Raw genomic sequence first — 11,832 nt, forward strand, 5'->3', positions numbered from 1 at the left:
CACTGTCAGCTTAAAGAGTAGCACTGTCCCCGTTTCTAAGGTTATTTGCGCATAGATTTTCTTGAATATATGCCTTTTATTATCTCTTTTTGCGTCACATCTGACGTATTTTGGCACTAGGCCTAGAGTATAGGTTCATTGCGTACCTACGCAACAGTCAAACTCTCAATAAGGCCAATCTGTTTGTACTCTATTCGACCACTAGAGGGTGTAATTTGGCGCCAGATTTGTCTGGAAACATAAATACCGCTAACTTCACGTTTGTGTTTTAGATGTAAAATTCAAAAATATATATAATAATCAAATTCATACATTAAACATACAAGTGTGGCGTGACTTAAGCTTGGACCAATACCCAGAGCTGCCTAAAGATTCAGATGGATATTTTTGTATGGATTATTTTCTGTGGGTTTTCAGAGTTTTCGGTTGAAGTAATCTTTTTTAACATTATAATTGTTATTTTGAGGTGAACACAACCATAAGGTTACCAAAAAATACAGGACGCTGTGGCAGTACCTCTGTGGGATCATACCTAGTTCTCCATGAACACAAAATATAGCTGAATGTAGCCTACAATTGTCTGCACTGCATTGCAAACGGAGACTTTAACAAACAATAAAGGACATTCCAATTTTCTATTGAGTTCCAGCAATAAAATGCAATCAATATGACCCGACATTTCCTACTGTTTCTACTAGCAAATGGTGTTGAATTTAAAATTGTACACAACTTCCAGTTTCTTTGTTTGGCTTGGTATTCGTCTTGTAAACATTAGCTTATTTGTGACATTAGCTTCTCACCGAACACCGTATGGCTCCTCTTCTTACATCCCCTACAAACTCGAATGCTGTTGTCGTTGTTGTTATTATGATCTGATTTGCATTCTGTTATTTATCTACTGTATGACGTTAAATTTCTGACGGGATTACGTGATTATGCTGCCAGGATCTTCCTAGATAGTGCACCCGAGATATTCTCATGGTTTTATTCATTTTTACCGCACGTTTTATAAGAATAAGCCTGTCCTTGCATGATTTAATCTGTACTGTTTCATGGATTTAGTTACTTTACGTTATATCTTATTTTGGTTTGTAGCTTTCTTTTTGCTTGAATTTGGGTGAAATCGCACAATTAGCACAAAGGCATGCTTGGCTCAATCCGATTATAATCAAATGGTCTCCAATGGTCTCAGCTACCTTGCATACACTTACCTTAAGGTACTCGCACAAAGGCATACTCCAGTAAGGCCTATGCCGTATATCATGCATCTCAATATCTTATCCACTTGCTCAAGCATTAATGTATCCGACAGTTAATACTACTAAGAAATGGCAGTATCTCATGCTTGTCGTCACGTACATCCATCTGTATAATATTCTAAACTGATATGTAGCATTTGTACTGTTTTGTAAATAGTAGAGTGACGATCAAGTATATAAACGTATTACTCGAAAGGAAAGGACATTTGCACACAGTATTTGCATACAGCTCACTACAGTATTTTTTTCCCCAACCACTGTGTTGTTTGCAGTAACCTTATAGATCCAGTCCTCGGGAAGCGACAGACCTTCTGTGTAGACCTATCTGTAGCATGTTAGACCCAGAGAAGCATCGTTGCATGGCCCTTGATGAGCAGATACCCTGTGGTCGAAGCCATGACCGTGAAACAGCATGCACGGTAAATGCATCTACATTCAGTATATTTTACCTCAGCTGTAGGGGGATTCATTGAGTCGTAGAATACATCCACCTGCACAGATTTCTGTTTTATTAGTATTAATGTCCGTCAGATGTGTTTCCGTTGTCTAGTTTATGTTGATCGAAATCTGGTGAATGTAATCCAAATCTGCAGTTATCTTTTTGTTTCCCTCTGTATCGAAATCTGGAACAGATTGTTTGAGTTTTATTTGAATCTATGTTCGTTAGATCTTGTGAGTTGCCCTCCTTGCTACTTTTGGGGTAATGTGTAGAACCCGGGCAGTGTATATTAACTTCCGGCATATCAAATACAACTGGTTAGTGTTAAATGAGACGTGTGTGTGTGTGCGTGTGTGTGTGTGTGTGTGTGTGTAGGATAAATCTATGCTTGTTGTTTTGACGTTTGAATCAATGTGTTGTGTCGCTGTCAAAGATGAGTCATATTTCTTTCTGGGAGAGAATCATTTTTCTTGGTTCAAGAATACACCTGGATTTTGTGGCATTTGAACAAATATTTTTGACCCCAGGGTCATGTTTTGACATGGACACAGGAGGTCATTTTTCTTTCTGTCGCTTGTTCTTTTCTGTACTTTTGAATGTTATTTGTGTCTGATCCTTGTTTAAAACAAAACTTTGTCAAAATAACTCTGTACATTTTGTAAATGAAACTGAAAGATTAAAGACATTTTATCCTTGTGTGTTTGTGTGTGAATTCCTTCAATATTCACTGCAATATTGCTGGTTTTAGCCACAAGGTGGCAGCAGACTTGCATCTCTAGGCGAACGTGTTTTTTCAAACGGTTGCGTTTTTAGACTATTAACAAACCATAACTCAAACCATAACTCAAACTCAAAACAGTCAGTGTTTATTTTTGGTTTCATCCACGAGCTCTCGAATATATAATCATTTACACTGAATTAACCAAATTGACAGACAACCACACAGATGGCACAGAGAAGTTGCGCCAATATCGTCAATAGCTGACGTACACGCTATATGTTCCATCCAGCCCCGCGGTAGTGCAATGTGCTGGCTCTGTGTTTTAATACGTCATCGTTTTTTTAGCGGGGTTCCCTAAATACATCCTGTCTCTTTCTGAACTATAAATATAGCGAAAGCCCTCACTCTGAAGTACTTCCACACAAATAGATTGCAGGACAGTGTACCACCGCACGCGCACACACACACACACACACACACACACACACACACACACACACACACACACACACACACACACACACACACACACACACACACACACACACACACCATCATAGGACCTTTAAGGGACCATTCCTTCATTTGACTACTTGATTGTGTTTTTTTTTTGTTATTTCAGGATTTGCTAACTAGAGAGATGACATCACCCAAACAAGAGGGAAATGCTGGGGGGGGGGGGGGGGGGGTATTGATGTCTGTGAGAGTGTGTGTAACGTCTATTAGAGTGTCTGTGTGTATTAATGACTCTCAGAAAGTGTGTGGATGCACACGTTATGTCGCATGGGTCTTTCCTTGTTCCAACAGCATTAGGTCAGTGTCTGTAGTAGTACACACACACACACACACACACACACACACACACACACACACACACACACACACACACACACACTAGACTGCTGTCAGACTGTTATGTTTCCCTCTCTACCTCTTGTAAGTGCTTCTGCATGCCATCCAAACAGTTATTTCGATCAGAAGCTTCCATGGTCTTCGCCAAAGCGGTATCTTATTATTTAGGCTCAACGCTAAACGTCGAAGCTGTGACACAGTGAGGGCTTTTATAACGGACAGCGTTGTAGTGCCAGTGTCCTCAGGCGAAGTCTCTCAGGGCATTGCACAGTAAGTCCACATCGCGTTTGTAGTGTGATGTATCACACAGTGAGGGTCTACACATCGCTAACGCGACCCGTCTGTTCCTCTCTTATTATGCACATCTGAGGTAGGTTAAAGGCCCACCATCCATTACACAGATGTCATTTGTATCATGGTGTGTGACGCGCACACACACACACACACACACACACACACACACACACACACACACATACACATACACACACACACAAACACGTGTGCAAGTCTGTCTGTGTAGTGTGTCTGTGTGTGTGAGCGCACGCTCCAATAATGGATTGCCTTGTTTGTAGAAGTCGAAAGATGATGTCATGCCTTTCGCCTACATAACTCATTTTTGTCTTCTTGGGGCTCAGGGGAGTTTACGACATGGAAGCCACCCCCAAACCCCATCTCCCTCCCCTTTTCGCCCCACTTGGGGAAACTAAAAATAAGTTGAGGTGTCACACAACTGTTAAGAGAGCACTGGGTCGCCCCGCCCACTTTGTGTGATGCCACCCAATGGGGGTGCGTTTCGCTATCTCCCTAGGATTAAACAGCGTCCCATCCTGTTATTGGATATAGGCATGACAGGGGCATTCCTGGAAGTCCACGATCGTGACGCGAAGTCTCGCGGCGCCGAGCTTTTTTTTTTAAAAAACACCCTCTTCGCTCCCGCACTTCATTCAGCCCTCTCGCGTGAAACGGTCTTCTCAGCCGGACCAACCCCCCCACCCCCCATGTGCGCTGTCGACCTCCAGCAAGGCGCAGCACGGAGCCGCCCTGGCCCACCCACCCACCAGGAGATCCAGCGAACCAGTTCATCTTCGGCTCTCTCTCTCTAAGCCTCTTCTAACTTTTCTTACTCCATCAGGGGGACCCGAGCCGAGATGAGTCGCAGTGGACCAACACTAAACTAAACTGATCCTTTCAATTCATAAGCAACTCACAGCACTGTCTTGACCACTTGGCCTCCCCCTCTGAAAGCAGTGAAAGACAGCCCCCTTCCCCCGGTGTTTTACTTTCTCCCTTTTCCCTTACTCCTGGCGGGTTTACGCGGTTGGCACCGTCCCATCCGAGTTTTCCCTTTTCCTCCCTTCTTCCACTTTTACGCGCTCAGCCCGCGTCCACTCAACTCCGAAAAAAAGGTGGTACTCAAACCGCGAAACATGCTGAGCAATACGTACTACGAGCAGCAGCAGCAGCAGCAGCAGCCTCCTCCGCAGTACTACCAGGGCACCACCAACAACGGCGAGGAGGAAGAGGAGATGCCCGCCACGGAGAAGGACCTGGCGGAGGACGCGCCGTGGAAGAAGATCCAGCAGAACACCTTTACGCGGTGGTGCAACGAGCACCTCAAGGGCCTCAGCAAGCGGATCAACGACCTGCAGAAGGACCTAAGTGACGGGCTGAAGCTCATCGGGTTGCTGGAGACGCTGAGCCAGAAGAAAATGTACAGAAAGTACCACTTGAGACCCAACTTCAGGCAGATGAAGCTGGAGAACGTGTCCGTGGCGCTGGAGTTCCTCGAGAGGGAACACATCAGGCTGGTCTCCATAGGTGAGTGGAAGTTTCCAACGCGAGTTTATGGGCCAATGCGTCTACTCTGTGATTATGCGTTACTTTGGGAACGTGGGGAGGTGATCCAAAACTCCCAAAAAAAAGAGCCGGGATTTACCTCGGCTCTTGATGAAGCCGATGTTTAGAGGGCGTGTTTGAGGCGAGTGTGGATGCTGAATGAAAGGCTGTAAAAGTTCCCATAACACAAACAAAAGGGTCGTTCTGTCAGTGGTGCACGTTGAGCCTACACATTTGGATTCTCCCCCTGACCGTGGGACTGTGTGGCTGTGGCCAGAGGCGCCTTACCAGGAGTTACCCCTGCAGTTAGCATCGGAACGTGGAAAATATCTCATATTGGGCGCCTGCTGCTCCTCGTGTGTTGCTGCCGTCTAATCAAAGTGACGCATGCGTAGAGCAGCGCAGACGCGCTATGTATAACTAAACACACCGATAATAGCTTGGTTACGGACTGGACCTTAACGAAAAGTATAGATTGCAAATGACACGATACATACGATGAGTTTGAGGATAAAATATGTATAACAACAACTCCCTTGCAAATTTCTAGTGCCTAACAGACCCCATAATTAGATGCCACACATGATTAATCCAGTTATATTTCCACATCTTATAACACTCTACGAGGCTTCTGAACTGCACTGTAGAAAATTACGGGATGGAAACTTTAATAACAAGCAGAACGTCTTTCATGTTTTTAGAGGTAGGACTATAGTCTATAGGCCTATGCCTTGATATTATGAAGCCTTTCCTTTCATGTTATTTAGTCAGAGATGAACTTTACAAACTGATTATTAGGTTAACTCCTGGCGAGACCAAAGACAAAAGGAACAGGTTGTATATTAATATGTTATTCAACAGTTGGCAAATGACAAGTCACTGCACTAGTGGTTATTGTTTGGCTTAGTTCAGTCTATGTTTCTTCAGTCATCTTTTCACCGGGTTGTTCTGTTGTCACAATACTGGATTTTCTTACCTCGATACATAATTTAGGAAAATATCGATATTCAATACCATTGTCGATACCACAGGGTAAACATTACTTTCTGAACTTTCTGAAAATAAAATACCCAAATTAAATAGAGTATATCTCCCCATACTATGTCACCTGGTTGCCAAAGAAATATGGTTGTGCAAGTGAAATATTCAATTTGGATAGTACTTGGTTAGTACTTTCTTAGTACGTAGTTCTGGGACCAGTGTGTTTGACAGTACATGTAATGAGGCTGGTGCAGAAACTGTATCAGAAATACCAGTTTACCGGTCAAACATCTTTTCTTGTCTTTGTTCTTTACTCTCTTTGTTCTCTGCGTGTTCCGTGCATGGATGGAGCCTATGTTTTGTGTTGTAGCCACATGCAAGGGTGTGTGTGTGAGTGTCAGTGTGTGTGTGTGTGTGAGTGAGTGTACTTTTACTAAACCTCACCTCAACACTTGGTTAAGCCCATCTGCTTTCCAGGCTGTCAAAGTAAGACTCCCGCAGCCTGGGGTTCATTCAAGCCCACAGACACTGGATCAGGTCTGATCGAGCTGTGACGCGTGACGTCGACCTGAGATCAGTTATGGGTTCTGATGTCGCTCTCAAACCTCAAAGCCTGGGTGGATCGTTTGTTTATTGCATTTCTGACTTGACGAGTTCCATTTGGTTTTGCTATGCTAAATGGGCGTTTGAAATCGTTTTTTTCAAGCATAAAGTTCAGGCAAACAGTGAATCAATATATATTGACCTGTATTCAAATCATCGAATAATGTTTTTGATATTCTCTCTCAAAAGTTAGTTTACAGTTTTACCAAAACTGAAAAAAAATACATCGACACACTGTATGTATTCAAAGATTAGGCCTTAGAGCTACAGTATATTTCTTCCTGATCTGTTGGAAGAGACTGATATAGAATGATATAAACTAAGCATCCCAAGGCTGCTAAACACAGGGCTAGCTAACCCATCTCTCCCTGAGGGAGTAGCTTCACTTTGATGAGTTTGATTCCCTAATACGCCACAACTCTGACCCGAATCAATAAACGCTTCTGCAAAAGGTTCTATATGAGTGGTGCTGGTCTCGAGTCATGTGTGAAAGACTTCCGCTCCACTCCCCGACGGACTGTGATGACTGCCGTTGATGAAAAGATGGATGCTTCCAGAAGGCGGATGGGTGGGGGGGGGAATGGGGGGGGGGGGGGGGGGGGGGGGGGGGAGAGGGGGGGGGAGTTATGCGGTTTCCCCCACTTGCGGTGAGGAAAGAGTGTCGAATGACAAGCGAGCGCACACACACACTAACAAGCAAGCACACACACACACACACACACACACACACACACACACACACACACACACACACACACACACACACACACACACACAAAAAGACACATTGGGAAATCTCACACACACACTAACACACACACACACAAACACATGTGTAGAGTTAGGCCTGCACGTATGACACAGCAAAGAAGGGTCGTGCCTTGTGTGTGTGTGTGTGTGTGTGTGTGTGTGTGTGTGTGTGTGTGTGTGTGTGTGTGTGTGTGTGTGTGTGTGTGTGTGTGTGTGTGTGTGTGTGTGTGTGTGTGTGTGTGTGTGTGTATCCCAGCGTCTGACAGCAACGCGGTCAGGTCGTCCCCGGCGACGGCTGTGGTCGACCGCAAGGAAGTTCATGTTCCACTTTCCTTGTTTTGTAGCTGTCTTGGTTTTCTTATTTCCTTATCCCCAACCCCCCCCCCAAAACACACACACACACATGCACACACAAACACACACGTCTACACACAACAAAACACACACAACCACTACACTTCACAGACCTACTTCCCTTTAAGCTAGACTAGGAGAGAGACAAGCAGGAATTCATGTCTCACACACACACACACACACACACACACACACACACACACACACACACACACACACACACACACACACACACACACACACACACACACACACACACACACACACACACACACAGAGAGAAACAGACACACACACACACAGAAACAGACACAAAATGATGTGTATGTGAATGTGTGTGTGCGGGGCTACCATTGAAAGGTGTGTGTGTGTGTGTGTGTGTGTGTGTGGTTGATTGATGGCCAAGACAGCTGAGCTCTGCGCTGCCTCTGCTAACAGGTGCCAAAAATAGACCCCCCACCCGACACACAGTCTATGTCAGGAGTGGTGTGTGTGTGTGTGTGTGTGTGTCTGTGTCTGTGTGCATGCATGTGTGTGTGTGTGTGTGTGTGTTTGTGTGTGTGTGTGCATGCGTGTGCATTCATGTGTATGTGTGTGTATGTGTGTGTCTGTGTGTGTGTGTGTGTGTGTGTGTGTGTGTGTGTGTGGTTGGACTGCTGGCAAGTTGCTGAGCGGGGGGCACGGAGGAGTAAAATAGATGTGGGCGAGGGGGGGGGGGGAGGGGGGGGGGGGGTCGGAGGGACAATAGTGCTGGCGGGACCCGCATGCACCCCCCTAGGCAGGGTCTCAGGTGGGGTCTGGGGGGGCTGAGCTCACTGGTCTTCACACACACAACGTCAGGGTGAAGAACCACCAACAGAAAACAGTTGAAGGGTTCAGGATCCTCTGTTGTTGGAGTTAATCCCCAAATTAAGTATCCAACGTTGAATTGGAGTTCCCTTGACTCTATAGGTTTAACGAGGGTCAAACACTGTCATTGCATCTAGAATCCACTCTGTTGTATTATTAATTCATTAATTCGTTCATCCGTTCATTCATTGAGTTGTTCATTTTGTCGTTCTTTAGTTATTCATTCAGTCTAAGGGACCGTCCCGTCTTACGACAGAGCAACTTTTTACGATTGAAAACTCCCCCAAGTTAAAGTTCTCGAAGGTTCCAGGACGAATACCAGAGGATTAATGTGGTGGACCTGGGGGCGGGCCAGCCGCTTAACGGGGCCGTCCTATTGGTTAATAAAGCAAAGTGTTCTGAAGTGGTGTTGCGCTGCGCTGTCGAGCCGACAGACTCAAGAGAGCAGGAAGTGCAGGAGCGGCTCGTGACAGCTGGGAGGTGGTTGTGGCTCGTGGACTTTGGGAGGACAATGGAACGGGAAACGGTTGACAACAGACTCTCATCACAGCCAGAGTCGGACACCGAGGTGTGCTTGTGACGCGGGGAGTCTTTCAGAAAAGGGGAGGCGGTCTTACTGTCAGACTGACTGCTGGAATTCACTCTGCATGCTTCAGATTTTCTATCTTTCTTTCGTTCTCTCTTTCATTCTTTGTCTTCCTTTCTTCCAAGTCTCTCTTTTCATTCTTTCCTCTTCCCACTTGTCTTTCTTTCATTCTCTTTTCATTGCTTATTTATTCCCTTACTTTCTTTATTTCTTTCTTTCACTTTGTACTTTCTGTCATTTTTTATTAAGCTCCTTCATTTCTTCCTTTTTTCCTTCTTTCTTTCTTCTTTCTTTCTTTCTTCTTTCTTTCTTGCTTTGTCATTCTCCCTTTTGACTTCTATGTATGTACCTAATTATTACCATGTGTCCAGGGCAATAAGCGCATAAGAATGTCCTGGCAATGCCAGCAACACACACACAGATGTACTCATGCAGACAGACACACACACACACACACACACACACACACACACACACACACACACACACACACACACACACACACACACACACACACACACACACACACACACACACACACACACACACACACACACACACACACACACACAAATCATTACCCCATCCTCTCCTCCCATAATCCTATCACACACACACACACACACACACACACACACACACACACACACACACACACACACACACACACACACACACACACACACACACACACACACACACACACACACACCAGTCACTTTAGATGACTTTGTGATGATGGAAGGGCTTTGAATGTCCGTCAAATCTCAACAAAGCGGACCACATCCTGCCTGATAGCCTTCTGATGAATGGACCGGAGCCTACAGATATGCGCTGAAACACGCAACGCACAAAAACAAATGTGTTGGCTGATAGCTTTCCGACGAAGGCGCAATTGCAATGGTTTACAGTTCCCAGTGTTGTTTAAATGTTGCCGAGAAGTGGGGGAGAAACACTTCAGAATATGTCATCACCCTTTCCACAGTTTATTTTCCTGACGTTTCTGTAAGGACCAGAGAATGCTGGTCCTTAAGTGTGTCACTGTTTATACGGGGAGCTGGCATCCCTACACGTTTTTGTGTAACACGTTTTTGTGTAACAAATGGGAAAACTTGGCTAGCTTAGCGCTTGCCATCTGATACAATCAAGGAGGCTAGCTTCTACTTTGTGCTATCTCATTGAAGCCCATTACCTTTCCGCTGTTGCCCAGAGCAGTTCTTTCTGTGTTTTGGCATCTGCTGTAATTGTGTTTTGCAGTATAACGAGGCATTAGTTGAATAAGTAGGTAATGCCTGATAATGGGCCAGGTGTGCACGCTAATGGGGAATGGCTCTGGCCCTAAATCGCAGAGGTTCAACTGTCATTTTGTATTTATCTCATTTAACTCATTTCGACGTGAGGCCCAAAGCCAGGGATTTTTCAGAGTTTATGAGTTTTGCTGGTAAGAATATCTTCTAATAGTAATGAAGAATACGAAAATGTGAAATCCCCTCATTAATCCGCAGGCCAGCACACAAGCAATCGCTCTGTTTCTCCAGCAATCGCTCTGTTTCTCTTTTTAATTATCAATCTTCAGCGCGAACACGCTTTCTACTGCCGTCAGGGGCGGTTGGCTTTCCAGGGCCCCGAGAAAGTTTCCAGACTGCCCCCCGCCCCCCCCCCCCCCCCCCCCCCCCCCGCCCCCCTTTCCTTCCCTGGCCCTTCCGGACAGTGGCGATGACCTCATGGTTTACGGAGAAAACGGCAGCATTAGCAGAAGCCGCTCTGCAAGGCCTAAGGATTAGATACGAACAGAGGCAGCGTGGACAGCACATGTACCGAGAGACCTTTCCCTGGTATTGTGTTCTGCGCTTTCTCCCCGGCGCCTGGTCAATAAGCTGTAGGATTTGGAGTATTTAGTGTTTAAACCAGGGAAGGACCCCGCGATCATTCACCCCAGATGGTTTTTCTTTGTCGAGGGGTTAAGAAAGGAAGGGATGCACATCAAACAGCGGTGGATGACATGTGTGGGACGGACGTTGTTCCACCATTAGTGAGCAGCATGTCTGGGTAGTGTTTCAGACGGAGCCCCAGGCCCAACTCAAGACCTGGACTCTCTACATTCTCAGGAAGTGACATCACCTTACCCCCCACCCCCCCCCCCCCCCCCCACGGTGATGTGGTTGCACAGGATAAGGTCTAACCCTGCAATTGATGGGGCAGAACACACAGCTACCTTAAATGACCCACACCTGTTTGGCCCGGTTTTGTGTGTTCATGGGAGTTTTTTTATTTCCGAACTTTCAGGATTTGTTTGGTTAAGTGTAAACTGTCCCAGAGGCCGGCCTTAAAGTAATCCTTACGAAAGGAAAGAACAGTTATACAAAGATTTAGGAAGTGTTATACTGGAGTCTCACGCAGCCGATGTAGCTTAGCATTTGGTGTCTATCTGGGTCCAGTGGGAGAAGGCCCAGGGTCGACGGAGTTCAAGGGTTCATGGTGGACATGAAGATGGGAGATCCACATTTTGAGACGATTGATGCTTGTGTGAACCCATGTGCACGGCAGTGTCCCAGGAAGTCCAACTAAAGCATCACGGGAGCAACACAACGACCTCTCC

The 11,832-nt window shown here is 45.6% G+C and overlaps 1 protein-coding gene across 1 annotated transcript in view; it reads left to right on the top strand.

Annotated features, from left to right (window-relative positions):
- The first annotated feature begins 4,287 nt into the window (after positions 1–4,287).
- The window catches only part of LOC130380409 (filamin-C-like), a 51,161-nt gene continuing 43,616 nt past the window's right edge, over positions 4,288–11,832 (top strand). The window contains exon 1 of the mRNA XM_056587599.1: positions 4,288–5,092. Coding sequence (XP_056443574.1) covers positions 4,702–5,092 — 391 coding nt within the window. The 5' untranslated portion in view covers positions 4,288–4,701. The remainder of the gene's footprint in view (positions 5,093–11,832) is intronic.

This window comes from Gadus chalcogrammus, chromosome 4 (genome assembly GCF_026213295.1).
Source record: "Gadus chalcogrammus isolate NIFS_2021 chromosome 4, NIFS_Gcha_1.0, whole genome shotgun sequence".
NCBI lineage: Eukaryota > Metazoa > Chordata > Actinopteri > Gadiformes > Gadidae > Gadus > Gadus chalcogrammus.